The sequence below is a fragment of the Megalops cyprinoides genome, chromosome 8 (assembly GCF_013368585.1).
Source record: "Megalops cyprinoides isolate fMegCyp1 chromosome 8, fMegCyp1.pri, whole genome shotgun sequence".
NCBI lineage: Eukaryota > Metazoa > Chordata > Actinopteri > Elopiformes > Megalopidae > Megalops > Megalops cyprinoides.
The window spans coordinates 30,324,004-30,346,825 of record NC_050590.1 but is presented as its reverse complement, the minus strand read 5'-3'; the positions used below and the strand labels follow the sequence as shown (position 1 = coordinate 30,346,825).

At 39.5% G+C, this 22,822-nt stretch overlaps 2 protein-coding genes across 2 annotated transcripts; one reads left to right on the top strand and one right to left on the bottom strand.

The window, feature by feature from the left end:
* Positions 1 to 465: 465 nt before the first annotated feature.
* psmd13 (proteasome 26S subunit, non-ATPase 13) lies at positions 466 to 5,149 on the top strand. Its single transcript, XM_036535128.1, has 13 exons — positions 466 to 654; positions 1,577 to 1,655; positions 1,774 to 1,808; positions 2,003 to 2,058; positions 2,212 to 2,255; positions 2,384 to 2,470; positions 2,564 to 2,735; positions 3,159 to 3,238; positions 3,447 to 3,572; positions 3,851 to 3,913; positions 4,011 to 4,091; positions 4,298 to 4,414; positions 4,604 to 5,149. Exons 1-13 carry the CDS (start codon positions 554 to 556, stop codon positions 4,697 to 4,699), a joined length of 1,137 nt encoding a protein of 378 aa, XP_036391021.1. The 5' UTR covers positions 466 to 553; the 3' UTR covers positions 4,700 to 5,149.
* Positions 5,150 to 6,291: 1,142 nt separating this feature from the next.
* On the bottom strand, positions 6,292 to 8,026 carry LOC118782187 (cytochrome c oxidase subunit 8B, mitochondrial). Its single transcript, XM_036535484.1, has 2 exons — positions 7,659 to 8,026; positions 6,292 to 6,525 (listed from the first exon to the last, which is right to left on the bottom strand). Exons 1-2 carry the CDS (start codon positions 7,767 to 7,769, stop codon positions 6,433 to 6,435), a joined length of 204 nt encoding a protein of 67 aa, XP_036391377.1. The 5' UTR covers positions 7,770 to 8,026; the 3' UTR covers positions 6,292 to 6,432.
* Positions 8,027 to 22,822: the final 14,796 nt, after the last annotated feature.

Here is a 22,822-nt window from a genome sequence, read left to right as displayed (position 1 = left end):
ATGCTGTGTTTTGATACCAAATGCTTTAGAACCCTGATATATCTCATAAACCTCTCAAAGCCACCGCTTATGTTTTACATTATAATTCAATCACGTTATATGCATTATTTAAAAATAAAGCACACCAATTAAAATACTCCTAACTGTTGAATGTATACATACAGGTGCTTTCCTTTGGAGAGTGGATTGAATGTTTCTTTATTGTGGCGTAGTGGTAAGGAGCATGACACGTAACTGAAAAGTTTCTGGTTTAATTCTGTTCTGGGACACTGCTGCAAGGTACTTAATCCAGAATTGCCTCAGTAAATATTTAGCTGTATAAATGGATAATGTAAAAATGTAACCATAGGCAAGTCTCCCTGGATAGGAGCGTTTGATAAATGGCAATAATGTAATGTAATTATGGCAGGGTATTCTACATATTACGGTAGGAAAGGCTAAAGGATCAATCCCAGCTCGCTTTGCGAGAACGGTGTGTGTATGTGTGTGGGGAAGGCAGACTTCAGTTTTTCCATTTCAAAGAAAGATACGTTGAAACAAACCGGCGATCACAATGAAAGATGTCACCGGGTATCTCAAACAACAGCAGAGCAAGAGCTCAACACCAGAAATGGCAACAGAATGGCACACATTGGAGGACCTTTACAATAAAAAGTAAGCAGCAATTGCAGATCGTTCCTCTGTAGCTAACGTTAGCTGGTTCGTTAGCTAACATAGACATGCGCTGAGTCATTTAGCGCGCTAGCTAGTCAGTTAATTTGGCTACATTGGTAGACACTAACATGAACAGGCCCGTGGACTTTTCTGAATTGTTCATTTTGGCAGATGGTGTCAAAATATTGTTAGCCTTATATATCAGTAAATTGCTTGAGTATCATTTAGTTTAGCTGTTAGTAGCTAGCTAACACACAGATCACGATAAAAGCGGGGTGTATTGTTCTACACTAGACAGCTAGCAAGTTGGCTATCTGTAGTTGCTGCAGTGCCATTGTCATTTCTCGGACCGTAGCGTTATTACTAAGTGTTTAGCTACGTGTTTCTTAACGTCTGTACAAAGGGTTATTATCTTCAATTATGTTACTGAAGTCAGCTTGTTTGACTTGGTTTTTTGACTTTCAGTCAAGCAACCCAGGTCTCTGGTTTACAGGGAGGTAGTCAGCAAGCTAGCAAACCTTTTGTTTTGGAAGTTGTGGCTGTTACTTAAAACATCAGTTGAATGTAACGTTAATTCAATTGTTTGAATCTTCGAAGGAAGTTAATTTTGTGTGTCCACGTAGGCTCTTACATTATCCTTTAACAATGCCTAGGTGTAGCTGACTTGAGTTTGCTAGCTTTCACTATCCTGCTAAACAAGCATTGGCATTTAGACTAATGGTGGCAGGTTATCGCAGATGCATACAGTGTTAATTGTGTTCGGTTTTAGCATTACTGAATGTATGAAAGGCAAAGCTTTAGCTACTATGCATCATTCTTGGTCATTCACAGACTGCATCAGAGAAGTCAAACATCTACGGTACTGAAGTCTGCATAATACACATTTGTTATCTGTATCTTCCTTTTTTCTGGAAATGACCAGGCTGTGGCACCAGTTGACTCTGAAGCTGACAGACTTTGTGCAGGACCCCTGCTTTGCCACAGGTGATGGCCTCATCCAGGTGAGTCAACTACTGGAACTGGCCAACCACAATGAACACAAACACCAGAAACAGACTGCTGTTACAGAATGTCAAAAGATGTCATTTTCAGCCTAAGCCCCAGTCTTTTTTCTTTCAGCTCTATGAAAACTTCCTGAGTGATTTTGAGCACAGGTGAGATGAACTTACATCAATGGTAATTGACTAGTTGTCATTCCAAATGGAGGACATGGACAGTGTACAGTACAGATATTGTGAATGGTGTATTGCCCATAGTGCATAAATTCGCCCCTGACTATCCTCTGTCCCATATCTCCCCCTTTTCTGTGCAACAATGATGACTTTTCCCTCTCCGTTTCCTCCGGCAGAATCAATCCGCTGTCCCTGGTGGAGATTATTCTTTACGTAGCCAGACAGATGAAAGGTGAGAGCGCAGGGGTTCCAGCTTCCATTCCTCACATTACACTGAGGTCTCATCTTCCCAAACCAGCATTCTCAGGATGAAGCAGAAGCACTCCATTCATAGTCATTTCAGTGATAAATGTTGTACAAAATACCTTCCTGTATTTATTCACAGATCCCAATGTTGCCATAACCTTCCTTGAGAAGACAAAAGAAAAGGTAGATGAGACCCCCACCCTGCCATAATATGGGATATCCAATAGTGCAAACATTGCACAAAGAATGATACTTTGATTGGTGGTACTGTTTTTGATACTTATTTTAAATCTTTATCTTTTTATGATAAGGTGAAGAGCAGTGATGAAGCAGTCATTCTCTGCAAGACCTCCATTGGTAGTCTCAAGTTGGAAATAAACGACCTTCCTGCAACAAAGGTAACCCCAAAAATGGCAAGCTGTGAAAAATACCAACAAAATAATACACTGTGTATATATTCACCTGTTTCCTTTGGGGTATGTGTTGAGCAGAAGTTAATCGAGGAGGTGGAGGAGATGCTGAATAACTTGCCTGGTGTCACTTCGGTCCATGGCCGCTTCTACGACCTGTCAAGCAAATACTATCGCATTATCGGGAATCATGCTGCCTACTACAAGGATGCACTGCGCTACCTAGGCTGTGTGGATGTCAAAGACCTTCCAGGTACAGAAAAGGAAGGATGATGACCACACATGTCAAACATCATGCTCAATTCAAACACCCCTTGTATTATTACAGTTCACAAATAATAGGTACATTTCCAACTACTGTCTGTCTCTAAAAATGGTTTTAGCAGTGGGACAAGGCTGATATGAAGTTGATGGTTCCAGAAAGGACTGTGTAAAGGCAAAAAGCATAACAAAGAAAGTATAGAAGCTGACCTTCCATCCTGATTTATCAAATATGTTACACTGTCACCAGAGATGCAGTTTGTGTTCATCAAAAAACTGATTTAATTTCATGCAGAGTCAGAACATTACTTGTACTATGCCATTGGGAGTGCACATAATATGCACACTGCACAAACCATATTTTCCATTCCAGTATGTGTCTTGTTTATATGTAACATTGAATTCCCCATTTCAGAGGCAGAGCAGCAAGAGCGGGCCTTTACCTTGGGGCTAGCTGGACTTCTTGGGGAAGGAGTTTACAACTTTGGAGAACTAGTAAGTAACTGCCACACTGACTGTAATATGTGTAAACTGTAGGTGTTCCTTTACCCTTCCACAGCATTTTGCACAATGTAAATGTTACCCTTCAAGGGAATTATGACCGGAAGCATTATATTTCATGTGTCGATTGCTGCAGAATATTCAGTGCTTTGCCCTCAGTAAGTACATATGCAGTTAGCAAATCCCTTTTGAATTCCTGTAGCTGATGCACCCAGTGCTGGAGTCTCTGAGGAACACGGACAAGCAGTGGCTGATCGACACTCTTTATGCCTTCAATGGGGGGAACGTGGAGAAGTTCCAGGCCTTCAAGTCTGCATGGGGCCAGCAGGTGAGCAAGGGCCACCCCACTACAGCTCTATGATGAAGCCACAGCCAGTGATGGACAAAGCACAGAATGCTACTCTAACGCGGGATGTGTAAAATCCCGCCAGCTTTAATAAGGACCAGGAAGATTATTACCAGATCTCGGGGGGGATTAGGGGATAGAGAGGTGGAGCGGGATAATAGGGCTTTTGAACACAAGTCTTCCACTTGCTAATGCCAATGTAATTTTCACTTGCACAATTTGTTTTTAAAGTGAAATAAATGCGTTGCAATTTTCTCCAGCCTGATTTAGCTGCCCAGGAGCCCAAACTCATGCAAAAGATCCAACTGCTTTGTGTGATGGAGGTAAATGGATCTTTTCAACTCAACATGTTAGTGTTGTTATTTCTGGTCATCTGAGGAGGATGCTATATGAAATATCTATTTAATCCCTCCCCTTCAGATGACTTTCACCCGTCCAGCCAATCATAGACAGCTGACCTTCCATGAAATTGCCCAGAGCGCCAAAATTCCTGTGGATGAGGTAAAGCCACCCTTTATTAGCATTGATGTAAGGTGTAGTCCGCTCACTGTTTGGTGGACTGAACATTCCATTTTTTATGATCAATGTGTTGCTGCAAATAGCTTTGGTTTTGGATACAGCAGATGAAGGCAGACCTGATTTGTTGCTTGTGCTTTGGGTCTGTCTGGTTGTATTCTAGAACTCACAGATGGTGTGTCTGCCCGCAGGTGGAGCTGCTGGTGATGAAGGCTCTGTCTGTTGGACTGATCAAGGGCAACATTGATGAGGTTGACCAGAGGGTTCAGATGACTTGGGTGCAGCCAAGGGTATTGGACCTGAATCAGGTATACTTCTGAAACCAGGAGCCTCAGTTAACTATGGCAGGGGATATTTTGTAAGTCCTAAAGTATCAGAGAAATTAAGCACTACTGTGCCAAATTTGTGTTCTATATTGTTATTTAACTTGGGGTGTTCAGGAACTTGTGATTCTTGGCCCTTGACTCCTTGTCCCTTGACTTGGTGTCTGTTTACAGATCAAGGGCATGAAGGAACGTCTGGACCTGTGGTGTGGAGACGTGAAGAACATGGCCATGCTGGTGGAGCAGCAGGCCCACGACATCCTCACCTAAAGCAGCCATCCTGCCGACTCAGTGCTTGTCCAGCTCTAACATGGGTCCTGAGGACCTCTCCGACTACACCCTGCCCCTCCACCTCACCCCCCCTCAGGGGAACCATTCTCTTACTGTGTTTTCTCATATTGTGATTGTAAGAATTAAAGGACAGCAGCACCCAACTCCAGGTAAAATAAGAGACCTGTATTGCATTCAGTTTTATATTTAACGTTGGGTGCCATATTTGACTTCATTTTTTTAATACCTTAGAAAACACATTTTGGACCATGTATCATTTTTTCCCCACATTTACTGGAATGTGTTCTTGGCCTGTTGAATTTGCTTATGTTTTTCAATATATAAAGTACTTAGGGTGCTTTTTGTACTGAACAAGAAGTCAAAATGTGTTAATGCCACCACTACTAGTTCATAGAAATTGAACCTCATTTCCAGTTCCAATAAAGGAAGCCCAGTATAAATTGTGTCATTTCATTATTACCACCTTTTGTTCTTCACTCATCCTTTCATATATTTTTGTTGTGGTTTCCAAGATGTATAGGTGATCCTTGTGACCGTTAACCTGAGGTCTACAAGACATATATGCCCTTTCCCATAGCGAGATTAGAGAATGTCTGTCTCTTGCTCCTTTTCTGACAGTTCTTGACTGTTCCCATTTATGTAGAATCATCCTGGGCTCTGGGGCTGTTGTATCCTGCATTATGCATTAAGAGCATTGCTTTCCAGTCCAGGTTCTGGAGACACTGTGTGTTCTGAGTTTCATTACAGTTAGCATATAAATGAATACTCCATTAGACTTTCTTAAATATTAACCATCTGTTCTCTCAAGTATACATGAGATAATTCTGTAAGTTATTTGTAATCACTTGCGTCGCTTAAATTAGTAATGCAAACACCTGTTCACTTTAAGTAAGGGTAATCTTGGAAATTGGTCCAGTCACTCAGCATCACTTAAACATGGTTTTTTAACAGTTCAACCTGTATACATCTTATGCATTCTACACCTTACAACACAGGAAATTTTATTTTCAAGATTTTTATGTCAGGGGAAGAGTCATTCAGATGTTGGTGCACCCATAGCTTTTCTTCCTTGTTTTTGTGTATGTGAAAGGGCACAGATCTGGATTGTGTCTGGGTGCATTTTCAGTTAGTAGATCTCTGTTTGGTCCCTTGTGTCTGGCATTAGAGTCATCTAGCCTCATAAATAAGCCATAGTCCCTTGGGGAAGAATGGTCGGACAGAAAGTACCAGTAAAGCCATGGCAGTGCTTATATCTGAATATTTATTTGTTGAACATCAGGTATGTAATCTGGAGGGTCCAGCAGGCTGTACAGTTACATTTCAACTCATGGTAGGTATAAATATTTTGGCAAATGTTTTGGACCTGCTAATGTTAAGAGGAGGTCTGAAGTCTCACCTCAGGCTTTATCTGACCTTTCTTAAGTACCTTTGAGAAATGTTGTACAACACACTAATCTCTCCCATGTGCGGGAACATCCTACTCACATAATGGCCTTTTTACTGGATAACATTGTTAGTTTCAGTTTTCCAAGTCATAAAACTTGACTCAATAATGCCAGAGACACACAGGATTTTTCTTTTCTAAGTTTAATCAAGGACCTTTTGAAAGCATTCATGGTGTCAGTACATTCATTTCTTCGATAAGGTCACTGAAGCTGTGTATTTGAGGATTAGGCTGGGGCTCTCCTGGTGAGCTGTCATTCTGGGTCACTTCATTGCTTCTTGTATTCTTCCAAGTGAGCGAGGATCCACCCCGATGGCACCAAGATGGTGACAAACATGGTGACCATTGCAATTGCTTGTTCCTGAGTAGTAAACAATACAATTAACCATTCATTATGAATACCAGAAAGACAGCCACATTTTGGGGGTTGTACCAACATGTCTGATTAAGTGCACACAAACACATTTACACTCATTCTCTACAGATATTCACATTCATGAACAACAGACAATCAACATTTCACAGAAATACTACTCACAGGCAGGCATACTCTACATAGAAACAGTAAACATATTTTTCTGCACACACACCAAATACAACCACTACCCCCGTATAAATGCACGCAGAATATGCACCCCCACCATATAGTATCTTTTTAGATACTATATGTTTTATATAATTGAGACAGTACTACAAGTGTGGTATATCAACTATAAGTGTCGGTTCAACTCCAAGGTCACACTGTTTGCTACATGGCAAAATCGTTCAGTACGGAAGTGCCTGGGCAGAAACAAAAGAAGGCAAGGCACGCGCGTAAGTTGAGCGCGCTCCAACTCCAGACAGGCGCATAGTACTAATTAATTGGAACAATCCATTTCAGACACGAGCCACTCTAATCAAAGTAATTTATCTATAAATTGAAAAATCTGAACCCTCCCAGAAATATTTGACCAAATAAAGTGAAACAGAGGCTGTGCTCCATTTTTCAGTTGCTTTTTCAGTTTCCTAATGTAGTACGTGAAAGAGGTGCTCAGATCAATGGCGCTTGCTGAATGTGATGTGGCGTCAACATTGCGACAAATTTTCAGTATAAAAACGTACAATTTGCAAGAAAGTGCTATTATCAATTGATATTAATATCCTACAAATATGAATATACTCCAAATGCTTAAGAAAGTAATTAATTGTGCATTTATGAGCATGTGCGTTGTACACACATACACACGCACGCACACACACACGTGTATATATATATATATATATATATATATATATATATATATATATATATATATATATATATATATATATATTCATATGTGTGTGTGTGTGTGTGTGTGTGTACAACGGTCGTTTGAAAAATTAACTACAGATTGAAAAAAAATCCTTTTAAGACATCTATAGCTTTTTAAAAGAACCCTCCGCATTCAACTCGAACATTAGAAACTGCGCAACGTTTTGCTCAACGCCCAAGAAAGCTGTGGCAGTACTTACGCCCGTAGTTACAACATGCTTCGCTGGCTTCGCCGAAATATTAGCCTTGGAGATGATCTGAGGTCTCAGTGTGTTTCTGAGAAAATTGAAAGAACGACCGAACCCAGACATGGTCCTGTTTTTTATCTTATTTTTTAAATAAAGTCAACAGCCGAGGAGTGAGCACTCAAATCCGTGTCTAGCTGGAGTATTCTTCAGTGCCCTTCAAACACAGCGTTTGCGAATTTTTGATGCTCTGCCAAATGTAATGTAAGGTCACCATAAACTTGTGGAAGTATATTCCAATCCGCTACGGCTGAAATTGCCTGCAGTCGTTCCATTGGCCAGTCTCGCTAAGGCAACACTTTCAGACAACTAAAGCGCACACTCGCTACAGAGCGGTTTCACTTCAGCCGGTGTCCTAATTTCACCCCCACACCGTCCGTATGAAACTCGGTGCGTAAGAAAATTTGTAGATTATTCCTAAATTAACGTCGGGGGATTGACAATTAGTATTTACAGGACAACATTTGAAATACTGTTTATCAGAAAATATACGCATTTTTTTTCAAAATTTGCATGATTGCGTGGGCTATTCAAATGAGCAGGTGTCTGCATCGTCATTGCAGAATGCGGATGTTGTAGCCCTATCAGACATTGTAACATGAGTATTTCCTTAAGCGAGATATGTTTTTTGTAACTCTTTAATCAATTGTGGGACAAAATAATGTTTATACGAATCTCTTGTTGAACTTAACCGCGGGTAAGAATGATGATGTTTTGTGCTTTTCACTTGCCACCGTCTTCTTATATCTGTTATGGCAGGTTCACTCATGGAATCCTGCTTACAAAAATAACACACACACACACGTTTATTAATGTGTGTGTGTGTGTGTGTGTGTGTCTATATATAGCCCTAGTGAAACCCAAAAGGCCATCGAATTGTTTTTTTTTTTTTCAATAATCCCGTATAATATTAATTCGGTGACTGATGAGTGATGGCGCTCTCGCTAATTGTATTAATAAGGTAGGCTATATTATTAATTTATAATCATTTTCATTTATAATTTGGGGCTCGCATCGGAGCACTTACGGTATCTTATCTTGAAACAAGTGGTTTAACGTGCATATTGCTCTGAGTTCCATGTGTGTGTTTGTGTGCGCTGTGCTGCGTGTGTACTTGCTGAACTGAGCAGACCCAGCCCTGGCCTTGTGGTGGTCGCCTGCAGTCTGGCGCGTGTTCTCGCTAAATCGAAGATTCAGCTCTGCGCTGGACTGCGGCTGCCTTCAGCGGCGTAGCACGCAGCCCGAGAATTCGTGTGGTGCCCACAAATTGTGTTTCCCCTTCTGTCCGTTTGTTAATCGAGACCCACCCAACCCCCCTCTGTGTGTATTGTAGTAAGTGTTTGTGACTGACGAGGGGTGGGGAAAGGAGCATAGTATAAAGTTATATAATGGTGGTGACCTTAACGGTGATTTTATCGCATGAAGGTTGATATATTAGCCTACTCTACGAATTGCATAAGTGGCTTTAGTTTTGTGAACACTTCTCACAAATAAATTCATCATTTAGGTCTTGAAACTTTGTTTGCCTCCCTCCCAGTAATTAACAGTTTGTTTTAGTTCGTTAACTTTCGGGTTTACGGTCATAAACAATGAAGGAATATGAAAACCAACCATTTAATTTAGAGACTGCTTTTCTCTATGCAGACATGAACTTAGAGCTATCCATTCGAAGTCCAACAGTTAGGCTGTCAGAACACCATAGGCTGCAAGGCGGATAAGCGCGTTTGCTGAGCAAATACCCTTGGACAAAATCTAGAACTGTTTACAGTATAAAATGGAGAGCATTTTTGTCTTGAGCACAATATAAAACGGATACCTCGTGCTTCCTGTGATTTGTAGCTGTTGGAAAGCGATGCCGGTCAAATGATTCTACCACTTGGAAAGGTAATGTGAGGACAATACTCACTGAATGAACTGAAGACCCCTCCTTTGTCAAGCCCAAAGGGGGAAAAAACTTGATGATTTTTTTTTTTTTTTTTTTTTTTGGGATGCCATAGAAACTATTTAGGGTACTGTCATCTGTTAAGCATGCTTCTTATACAGATTTTATTTAACTCATTTTTTTCACTAAGTGAGAAACCAAGTAAGTGTTACGGATGCATTCTTCACTGTTACATTAGAACATATTGCTATTTTGCTAAACTACTGAATATTTTACGCTTTCCCTTTTATGGTTTCCATGGTTGCATACTGCAACGATAAATAGCGAAGCACTAGGGGAAACAAGTCAGACCGGGCTTATATCCCCCAGGTGCGTGTGTATTCCAGAGAATTCATAAAATATTGTAAACTTTTAAATAACAACACAACGCAGAGACTTTACTTTCACTATAGGCCTTTGAGTAGCCTACCGATAAAAAAGCTAGGAACTGGAAAATTGTCAAAGTTTACTGTTAAAAAGAAAACCCTCCCGCTAAGAGAGCGACACCGACGGGTCTTGCATAAGCTAATGGAACTGTTTTAAATGTTCTTTGCGTCTTTTTCCGGTTTCCCAATTAAACAACACATTTTCATAGAGAGAGGCATTATTTGTTTTGATGGGCTATAAATCACAGCTGAAATTGTTGAATTACAAGCGATAACAGTTACATATTTCAAAATTAGCTATTTGAATAGGTGAAGACTACAACTGTACTCAATTGTGCGACCAAATGTCCACAGCTGAATGGAGAAGATTTTTACAGTTTAGGGGTCATCCGTTTAGTAGCCTACCTTTCGGTCTTCTCCATCCTGTTATCTCGAAACTTCGCTCTACTCGACGTAACGGATGGCGGCGTTTTCACATGTCATGCCTCCGGCTTTTCTGCACCCGATTTCACCTGTTGGGATTCAGATGTTGAACGTAATAGAACACGAGCTAATGAACATGTCTAAAATTCAATTTTCAATTCAATTTCTTATACTCCCGTGTTGTGTCTTTAATAATTTGCATTTACAACATTACAACATTTGCTTTATGTAATTACACTATCACCCATGTATATATTCACACCCTTCATTAAACAATCATAAATCATACTATATATATTGCATGTAGCCGTCATGTTCCATGTAATCAAAATTTTTTGACATATGCAAGAACATGACATTGCTCTATGCCGTGATATCAAGAATGTTACATCACATTAAGATTAACCTAACAATTACATTTTCTAAGCTGCAAAAAGGACCAAATATGAACTTCCCCCCCCTATTTTAGCATTTTTGTGTTACTATTGAATTGGGGGCACTGTATATACATTCTTTGAGAGGAACAAACATTTTTGTTATTGCTTTTTGTCGTTTAATTTAGTTTTATGCAAGTCATCACATGTTTAATGCATGGAAAAACTCAGTTGCTGTTGGATTTCAGTCTATAAATGTACATAAGCTTATTCCCATAACTGAAAAATGTTCTATATTGGAATCATATATACAGCTTAGATGTCCATGGTTGTGAAGGAGAGCCTTCACCACCTCTTCCGTGGACTAAATGCTAATTGTAAATTGTAAATCATTGAATGTGGGGCCCAGTTGTTTGCATCCAGTTTATTCTATTGGAATCACAGATAGTAATAATTATTTTCATACTAATGGCTGTTGTTTATAGCATTCATTCAATGGTAATCATAACTGTCATTGTAGCTGTTGATTGAAAGTAAAAACACTAACTATATATCATGGATGTAGAAAGGATAACCTTTGGAGAAGAGCTTGATACCACCACCAGATAGGAAAATATTGTACACACATGTAACTGTTGGTCTCATCCTCTAGAAATTGGAAGGGGAAAATATTCAGTACTGTGGATTTATTTCATTAAAGCATGCCTGATAAATTGTCAAGTATTACCATGCCTATAAGATTTAGCAAGAATAGCAAAACAATTTGTGTGCTTCCCAGTGTTATTTTCCCTTTCCTTCACATGAAAAATCAAAAAACAGGACCTCAACTTCAATACCACCCACTGCATGACATGTGTTTTCCTGGTGCATAAGCTCTCATGAGGCAGGTGTATATATTGGCTTGAAAACAAAACGCTGCCTTATGTCAAGGAAAATAATTTCTGAAGTAAAAACAGAGACCCTCAAGTTAAAAATCAGCCTTCATTTGGATATTGAAATGAGGTTTATTACTTTCTCAGAACATTGGTCAAAAAGTGAGTTCACCCTTAATCTCAACAAAGAAAAAAGAAAGCATTTAATTTCATCATTTAATTCATTCATTCATTTAATTTCACCCCCTAACATGTGGTTAGCTAAATTCAGTTGCAGATTAATCATGTCTAAGCATGAGTCATGACATATGAATAGCCAACACAAGTAGACCAGCAAAACCCCATAAAATACAAACATAGAGTAGGCCTAATGAACAATTCCTAAATTGCCTAGCAGATACATATATTTTAATTATAATAATCCCTCATTCACAGTTAGAAGATGGATAAACTTGCTCATTTGCTCAGGTAACAGGACACCAAAAGGAAGTAGTCCACTCCTGTATTTATTGCGCAGCTCCAAGTGTGTAGTCACTACAGTAGCAATGGTCACAGTGTTAATTGCCTTCACTGGAATCAATTCAGCATCCTGATGTCCTGATTTATACACTGCTCCTTTAAAAGGCAGGCACACAATGGCCTATTTTACCTCTTTGCTTCTATATGGACACAAAAGATATTCTGGGATTGAGACTATAGTAATCATATTAATTCTGAATAGATAAGTATGACAATTACTAAGAAGGGTCTCTTCTAGCAGCAAATTTTCTTATTTTTACATTTCAAATACTTTTCTTTCCCACAATGTAGCCATGTAATAACATCAAGTGAATTAGGTAGGCTTTACCATCTGTAATTATAGTTCAAAAACAAATTCTGTGCATGCTGTTTTCTCCCTTTACCTTGAGCGATTATTTCATGACCCTCCAATGTGTTTAATGACCATGATGTTTGAATACAGTTAATGGAGGGATGATTTGTACAATAGGGCTCGAATAAAAGACCTTGCGAAATAATTACTTTGGCAGTTCCAGACACATTTATGGCCCTGTCAAAATAAAGATTATTGCATGGGTAAACAATTATACATTCCTCCGTTTTATTATTGATTTAAAAAATTAAAACACGCCAGTGACTCCAATGTGATGTTTAGCAAAGCGGTGGAGACGGTGACAACTAGAGGTCGCTGCCGAGTTGTTAATAGTAAACAACATCTTCAGGATTAAACTTGATTTCATCTCAAACATTAAGCATGAATACATGGTAATTAAATATAGATCATAGTGATTTTATTCAGGTATAAAGTGAAATTTAAAAGGTACGTTTCCATCTGTCTCAGATTTCCTTTAAAAATCGTTTTCCCATCTTTAAGGATATTTTTCTTCCAGGGCATATCTCTTATTATGTATATTATATTGTAATACTTAAAACAACTTAACACAACAAATAAACATGTATTTAGTCCCATATGTATATAGTCCCATTTGTAAATATGTATTGTAAATATGTCATTCCTTTGTTCAAAACAGAACAAGTAAAATTAATATAAGACATCTAGACAATAATATACCCAGTTATTAAAAGGCTGAAAACAAACTTCCTCAGAGAAAAATGAAAAAAAAAAATATTTGAACAGTGTTAATTCATACAGAGGATATATAAATTTATAAATTTCCAATTTATGAAGATTACAGCAATGATAGCACACCAAAGGAAACAAGCACTGGTAAACCACAGGTACCACGTGGAAATCAGAGATTATGTATGCTAAACAGTCGGATGCTAAACAGTCGTCTTAACAATATCATGAGTTTGTTTCTTTTTAAATAAGAATGTTTCATTAATTATTGTTAATCCTACGGCGTAATCTGTATATGCACAATTTAATTCTACTATTGAAATAATAAATTCATCAGGCTCATCTAAATAAATGGCCAAATGAAATTGGTGTTATTTTCTGTGTTGTAACATAAACAACTCTTTTCATGGTTTTATCCAGTTGAATTGTTAGATGGAATTGTTATACCGCAGACTTTTCCCCCTCGATCCTCTGATTTCAACGTCATCTTGACCACACACCAGTGCTTATCGTTTCTCTATCCCAGTACCAGGCAGGTTTTTTTTATATATATAAATACTGCAGGCGTAATTTCATAAAAAGCAAGTGTAAAAATCAAGCACAGGTCCCAGTGGTGGTGTTTTGTCACCTTGCGGATCGTGTCATAGCCTGCAAGTGTGTAAGCAATATGTTTTTAATGAGCTGCTGGTGTGACAAAGCTGTGACTGCTTATTGGTCAATCAGGACTAGGCTAGCGATATTAACATTTATAAATTGGTATACCTTGGCAAAAATGTATTCTACCAACAGCATAAGATCAGAGAACAATAACAGCGTGCAAAACACAAGCCAGTTGTGGAATGTTTTATGTTCACAAAAGCAATACAACAATGATTGTACTGAATTATTGTTACACCTGTGAAATGACGTCTGTGGGTAAGACATCAGGTTTCCGTTTACATGTATCAGACAGTTTTACTGTAAACGCTGATTCTTCCACCTGCCATACAAATGCAGTATCTTAGCAAAATGCATCAACAAATCAAGATGTTTGGTTTATTTTTATAACTCTTTTTATTATTTTATTTTCGTTCGTTGCCACGTATACAAATGAGTGGTGCACACTCATTCACATTGCAGGGAAGCAGTCATTCAGCACCAAATCATCAGTTTGGCTATTATTTCCTTTAACTATTGATTTAAACCCACTTAGTAACTTGGTTTACTAACGATTTATTTCCAGCTGTTTACCATGGGTCTGCCTGGTCTTGCTGTAGTGGCATTGTCTGGTAGTGGAGCGGGCTCAGCTAGATGTACCCTGTGACGGGGCTGCGCAGATACTGCACACACAGTATTTGATATTGTGTAAGCTACCGCACAAGTATACGGCAGAATGTTGCATTTAGCTAGTTGATTTTGCTATGTAGCAAGATTTGTTTCATGATTGTTACACGCTTAGTTTTTTTCCTCTCACTGTTAATATTACTATCACCCATTTTTTCCTGCACTTGCAAATGAAAGACAAAATCCTCCTTTACTGGACAAAACATTAGTGCTTCTTGTGCTTTCCTGTGACAATCCTTAGTCTTGAGTCCAAGCACCTTGCAGCAAGCATCCTATGGCCTATTATACTCTATAGGGGTGACCCCGAATAGATTCGACGATCTAAGGAGCCTGATTCGACTGCCAATTTAGTCGAATCGTCGCAAAATGTGGTTATGAAACAAGGATAATTCCATTCCGGCTGTATGGGGGTGCTGAATGTGTGTATATGTGTGCCAGGGTTTCCGTTAGGATTTTTTTTCTTGCCGGTCCGGTGTCCGGGAAGAATTTATTCTACCGGACAAATTTGAAACTTACCGGTACACCTATGTTGAGGAAAAAATGACAACGACCTCAAACCAGTATGACTATTTAATGAACAGTAACGATTAAGCAAAACCTCAACATTAGCCGCTAAAATGTAGGCTATTACGAAACATCTGTAGCCTGTTTTTAAAAAGGCTATAGGCCTACATGGTATTGAATGTAGCCTATAGGCTACCAGGTGACATTTTATTTTCTCCTTTTTTTCATTGCAACAAAATCCTCTGCTGCCGACTTTAAATCAAACGTGTCCAATGTGTGTTTGCACCTTGCAATGCGCACAAGGCGCGTCACTCTCTGCTCCTCCCGACGACTTCGCAGCGCAGTCGATTATACAGAGAGAAGCCCCTCTCTGCTGGCACGCTTGACACGGGCGGAACACAGGCAATTTTAGCCAGTGTAGCCCAGTCGGGTACAGTCGGGCAGAACTCATAAATACTCACTTAAAACACAAATCTCCTGTTTAGGGATAGCCTTCGTTATAACTACGTTTTATATGAGCATTATTAGGCCCTACTGGACATTTTGACCGGCAAGGTTTTTTTTTTTTTTTTTTTTTTTTTAACAGAAACCCTGACATGTGCAAGGAGCGCAACGTGAACAAGTTGGTTTTGCTCGCACACCATTTGAAAAGAATCAAGCGGATTCAGGCGCAGTGAAAGACTGGCTATTTTTGTTTGATCAGGTAGGCTAAAGTGATTTCAAAACCTTTTAGCCGGTTCTAATTTGATTTTTGGACGTTGTGAACTTTTTTGGCCTAAAGCTGGATAGGCTACCCCTCTGCAGTGCTTAGAGCCTGGTCTCTGCAGTGTAAAAACTATTTGTTATGCACCTTCTGACGACCTACTTGATTCTGACTTTTATTTCGTTATTGTATTTATTTTTTATGTAGGCAGGCTTATTCTATTATAATTTAATTCTGTGGTATTTTTTTTTTTTGCATGGATGTTGCTTTGCACTTTACGGCATGCTCGAACACAATTTGAAAATAATCAAGGGAGCGGCGGACACAGGCAGTTTTAGCCGATTTAATTTGATTTGCCGACACTGTGAAATTGTTTAGGCAAAAGATTAGGCCTATCTGCAGTGCTAAGAGCCCATTAGGTCTCTGCCGTTATTTATTTGTGATTTATTAGGTTTACCCTATCCCATTCCATTTAATCCAACATGTTGTACATTTTATTCTACTCTGCGTTTACGTTGTTCTGCATTTCATGGCATTAAAATGTTCATTTTATGTAAATGTTAAGGAATTGTTTAACGAATAATGTTTATTCCATATTGCCTCTAATTTATAGCTTGTAGGGATTCAAGTTAACCTAAAAAGATAAAAATCTAAAGCATATGTTAGCCCGTTTGTTATTTAAACCTGTATTTTGTTATGGTCATTTTTTTATACGCCACTTTGTTTGATGTTTGATATGGCGACACTTGACAGTGGCCTCGTTTCAGTTTTGGTCGTTTCATTATCAAGTTGTTTCTGTGTGCGAAAAAAAAAGTTTTGTACCTACCTACTCTGGTTTCTTTTTTACTGTAAGCTGTGGGCCTCCACAATTTTGTTGCACCCCCACCGTGCAATGACAATAAAGTCTATTCTGATATTCTAAATGGGCATATTTATTATCGTTATAAGGTCACAATAATGAAAACTTTTCAAAAACAGGCAAAGCGCTGTCACAAGTAAATGTACTGTGCTGTGCTTATGAAGGCAACATTCTCTCAGTCACACTCCTGCCACATTAAACATTGCATTAAAGAACTGCTCTTCAAATTTTGGTTTAGAGAATTAGTTGTGTCTGCGTATTGATCATGGTAATGTATAAAGCTAACATTGACTGATCACATTTTGTGACATGCTACTGCTATCAGGGTGAGTTGAAATTGTGTTTGCATAGGAGAGGGAATGGGGTGTCATCAAATTACACTTTTTTAACTTGATCCTGTCATTGTGTTGTCATTGATTTGTTACTCAGAGTATCTACTGTTTTTATGCTTAAATGTAGTTGCCTTGTAAAGATTGTGTTTCCTGTATTTATAGGATGTAAATTTTCAAAATTCCCTACCCTAGGTTCTGCTGAAACAACACCAATGTTTATTCGCAAGAACTAGAACAACACTTTTAAGTATAGGAGCCAAAGTTAACAATAACAACACACGTTCAGCATTCCAATTACTCAGGCTCACTGAGCCTGTGTCATTGTTTTTGTGTGGTAGACACAATGTTGTAGCAAGGGTGAAAGAGCAATAAGCTTATCCAGGATAGTTTCTGTGCTAGGACTGCGGGCGTCTTAGCCAATGTTGTTTTCTTTCCCTGTCCATGTGCTTTTGTTTTTCCCTGTGTTTCAGCCCTGCCCTGCTCTCCGCCCTGTCACCGCCCACCAGATTACCTGACTGTTTGCACCTGCCTGCCTGCGCCCCTGCATCCCGTCTCCTCATCAGCCTTGCCCTATTTAAGTCCTGCTCGTGTCAGGTCTCATTGCCAGTTCATCTCAGTTCGCTGTGTTGCTACTTGCCGTTTGTTTCTTCGTGTTTGTCTGCCGGTTCTGTTTCTTTGCCTGTTTTTCTTGACTACGTTCCTCGTTCTTGCCCTGTGGTTTTGGTCGCCGTGTCTGCTCAGATTTTGACTCTGCCTGCCCTGACTTGGATTGCCCGTTGGATCAATAAACCCGTTCGCATCCATCTCCTCTGTCTGCGCTTGAGTCCCTGCCTGAGTTCTGACAAGTTTAGCCTATTCTTATCTGAATGTTGATTTAATTGAGCTTCTGATGATGAAATAAATGACAACGTTGACCGAGGATGCTTGCAAATGAAAGTCAGTGTGCTCCAGTGGAGAGCCAAAACTGACAGTCCAGTGGGAATTACTCCATGATGTACTGGAGTTACCCAGTGTCATAGATGGCCAAGACAGCTGTCACCTTTATAGCAGCAAATAAAGAATAACAGCATTGTGAATGGGTTAAACATTGAGCACAAGGCAGAGATCAACACCGTTGCTATTATTCTTATACTGTTCATTTCCACTGAAGAGCAAATGTGTAGTCCATTAGTACAAAAGCAAGAAATGGTTATTTTAGGGAAATGTCAATTGATGAGCTTGTGTGCTCTTAAGCCCTTTTATAAGTCACTCTTGATTCTTACTTAGTAGTCTGTTTTGGAAAGTTTTTATATAGCTGTTTTTTCTCTCTCTGTCTTTCCCTCTCAACATTGTGAGGTAAGTATGCCTGAGCCAATTTATTAGCTGCTAGTGTGTTATTGTTAATGCACTTAATGATGAGTATTTGGTAGACTTGGAATTGCAGACCTAATAAAATCAGACCTTTTGCATGCATTTTGTGTGGGGTGGTGTGCTGTGGGATATCCTCTAAGACTATTGACAACCACAGCAAATGAATATGTGAAGGACAAGTCATATGTCCTTTAAAAAGTGAACACAAAAACTCACATTCAAGCATGTGCCATGGAGCAATTTCCACAACACCAAGAGCAATGAACATGCAGTTTTTACACAGAAAATATTCCAAACTCTCAAACTGAAATAAGACATATTTGTTCATGTAGAACTTGAAGCCACCTTGTGAAACTTACAAGCCAGTTTGTAAAAGCTGGTGCTTTTAGCCATGCCTATAGGTTGCTTTGGCTTTTCAATCTCTCCCACTCCCTTGAGTTTCTCATAACCTGCTGTTACTCAGACGTAGTGGCCGGGACACCCCTGGGCCAGTGGCTAGCTGCATCCTCTACATTTTGCTGAGGTAAAACAGGGTAAAGTTCTCCTGATTCCTCCTCCTTTGCACTCATGCTAGTTTTCCAGGAAGCCTGAGAGCTTGCTGTTGCTGCCCATGTTGTAACGTCCTATTGTCCCCACCAGCTGTTCCTCATGTTGTAACATCTTACAGTCTCCACCAGCTGCTGCCCATGTTGTAATTTCCTATAGTCTCCACCAGCTGCTGCCCATGTTGTAATGTCCTATTGTCTCCACCAGCTGCTGCCCATGTTGTAATTTCCTATAGTCTCCACCAGCTGCTGCCCATGTTGTAATGTCGTATAGTCTCCACCAGCTGTTCCTTATGTTGTAACGTCCTATAGTCTCCACCAGCTGTTTCTCATGTTGAATAGGTGAGCTCAGGCACGGTTCAGTTTGACTCGGCCATGGTACACATCTAGTGTGATCACTAACTCTGCCCGAGCATGTCTGCGACTGTCCCATTTAACAAATATATCCGTTATAGCAACAGTTAGCTGGATATCTGTTAGTTACACGCCCAGTCATAATACATCCTTTAATCCTTTAACCATTTCATTGGCTAGCTGACTTCCTTAAATATAACAAGTTGGCTATCTCCAAAATGATCTTTGATTGGTTAGTTCATTGGTTAGATCTTTGATTGGTTAAATAACTGTGAGGATCCCCACATTAGCTTGATTACTAGCAAGCGAAATAAAACTAACCATACTTTACGTGGCGATGTAAGCATTGCTGTTGCCAGGGGCTTAGTCAGAGTATCACAAATGAAGCAGCCAACCTGTTTAAGTACCTAGTCTTCAACAATCGTTCAGATAGGTAGCCTGTTAGCTAACTAGCTGTGTTTGTCAAAAGGGATGTACTAGTGTGTGAGTGTTGCAATGAGCTAGTGAGAGAGTGTCATCTTCAGTGAGCAGATCTTTTTTTCTTTCTTAATTGACTTCATTGGTGTAGGCCTGCTGAACATTCAGATTGAACAGAGAAAAGTCAATACAGTGCATTAAAACACAAAGCCATGAGGCTTGCATTGTAATATCATAGCTATCTTGTAATTGCTCTAAATAAGTAATAGGTCTAATGAAGCGGTGAATTATATTTTTGTTCATTGCTGTCTAGATATAGATTAGCCTACATAATAATAGTAGATGTATGAGTAGTTTTTCTATTTTAGTGAATACTGAAATCATATTTTTACATGATAAGGCAGTGAAATGTCAGTATCTGTTTATTTTTCAGTGATGTCACTTGAGCACTTTCTGCAACTTGAAAAGGGAGGGGCTAAAAAAGCCTACTGCATGACCTTAATTTTTTATTAGCCTATTTCAGTATTTTGTATTGGACAAGTGTGGTCTAACAATATATTTAATCATGGAGGCATTGTTCTTTTGTTAATAACCACAATCATTGTCAGGGCACAGGCAAGGACTCAGGCGCGGACCACGAGAACTCCAGAATCCAGGCGTTTATTAACAGAATCGTAGAACAAGCAGGCAGTCCAAAACAGGCAGGGTCAAAATACCAGGAAGGCAGTCCAAACACAGTCAGGAATCAAAGCCGGGGACAGTCAGGTTCAAACCAGGTAGTCAGGAAGATCAGGTGAACAAGGCAGGACAGCAGGCAGGAGCAAGGTCGAAGAGCAGGCAGGGTCGATTCGGGGAACAGCGATCAGGCAGAAAACACGGCGGGAACAAGACAGGTAAAAACACACTGCGACGAACTGGCAACAAGACAGAGACAAGCAGGGTAGATATAGGGCTGGGCTGATGAGGAGATGGGAAGCAGGTGTGTAAGCAGGCAGGAGGGGATGATCGGGTGGGCGGAGACAGGGCGGAGAGTTGGGCAGGGCTAGAACACAAGGAAAACAAAAGCACATGGACAGGGAAAAACAAAAACACAACAGCTAGGGGGCGGGAGCACTGACAATCATTCACGATCTTCATTGTTTAGCTAAATATAAGGGAGAATTAAGGAAGGAAGGGCAAGCAGTGACATTATATTGTTTTTAATGGTTGCATTGTTATTTTTTACATGTCGTGTTGCATTTCAATGGTATGTTATCTGCTGTGCAGCTTATTAATACTTGTTACCTACGATTGAGGCATCTTAAATCAAAGAAGAGTATCGTCAAGTCACCACCCTATGGCCAGAGAAGGAAACATATTAAATGATGTAGGCTACTGAAAGAACTGAACAAACTGGAGGAAATGAATGAATCAGTGATCTGTGCTGTCACTTTCTGAGAGCATTATGAGATAAATGCATAATACAGATAAATTTACATTTTGAGTGATTTTTAATGCATTAAGAAAATAATGCCCAAGACTTAATGAACCAGTGCCTCTGTGAACACATCGTCCTAGTGAACTGAACAAAATTATTCAGTTCAGTAAAAAGAGTCAGGAGATACTGCCAACAGAAAGTTGTACATATTTACATACAGCTAAAGTATTCTGAACATAACATAACAGTTACAAAACCACTTTTTAGGCATAATTCCATTACTGCAGTTCAGTATTTATTCACTTTGGGTAGTCAGAGCCAGTTTTTCTTTGTCAGTGCTCCTGCCCCCTAGCCGTTGTGCTTTGGTTTTTTCCCATGTGCTTTTGTTTTTCCCCTTGTGTTTCAGCCCTGCCCTGCTCTCTGCCCTGTCTCTGCCTGATTTCCTGCACATCTGCATCACATCCCCTCATCAGACTCTCCCTATATATACCCTGTTTTGTTGTGTGATTGTTGCTAGTTCGTAGCAGTATTTTTCAACTGTTTCGTCCCCGCCATTTTTCGTCTATTGCTGTTTCCCGATTTCGACCTGCCTGTTTTTGATCTGTTTTTGCCTGCCGCTCTGTTTTGTTCGCCCGATCTCTCTGCCTGCCCGTTGTCCGACCCTGCCTGTTCCGACTTTTCCGTACCTGGTACTTGGACTGCCTCTCTGGTTTTGACCCTGCCTGTGAACTGGTTTACGATCTGCCTTGTGATGTCATTAAATCTGCCCGGAAACCGACGCACTTTTGGTCTGCGATTGAGTCCTTGCCTGAGCTCCCTGACATTCTTCTTCAAAACACAGAAATTCTTCTGCTCAAATTGTTCACAATTAACTACTAATGTAGCTAAATTTTTTTTTTTAACCTTTATTTCACCAGGTTTGTCCCATTGAGATTAAAATCTCTTTTACAAGAGAGACCTGGCCAAGAAAAGCAGCACACCAAGCTTCAGACAAATCAAAAATTACATAAGCATTAAAAAATACACAAAAAGACAAAGGACAAGTAGAAAGTGCAAAGTGCTACAAGTGCAAAAGCAATCAATTTTCAGCTAAAAACATTTGCAATTCCCAATAGACTGTTTCCCAACTCTTAACAATAGCTTTAAATTCACTGAGCGTGACCAAGTCCTGAAGTTTTAACTCTTTTTGCAGGTTATACCAGGCAGAGGGTGCAGAATACATGAAAGCCTTCTTGCCAAACTCGGTGCGAACTTTAGGAACAGCCAAAGGCAAAAAAGCTTGAGACCTTAACCTATAAATGCCTTTACATTTTTGTGACATATGATTACATAAATAAGAAGGATGTTTTCCTAAAATGGCCTTATAGATAAAAACATGCCAGTGACTAAGTCTTCGTATATACAGAGCAGGCCAATTGACTTTGGAATATAATGTACAATGATGAGTGAGGGCCCTACAATTAGTGATGAACCTCAAGGCCCCATGATAAACTGTATCCAACATATGAAGACATTGACTTGAGGCATTCATATATAACAAATCACCATAATCAAGAACAGGCATAAAAGTTGCAGCAACCAATCTCTGCCTGGCAACAAAAGAAAAACAAGATTTGTTCCTAAAATAAAACCCAAGTTTTAACTTAAGCTTATGAACCAGGTGTTGAATATGAGGCTTAAAAGAAAGGTGATCATCAATTAAAATTCCCAAGTATTTGTATGTGGTAACCACTTCAATTTCTTTGCCTTCAAAAGTTACA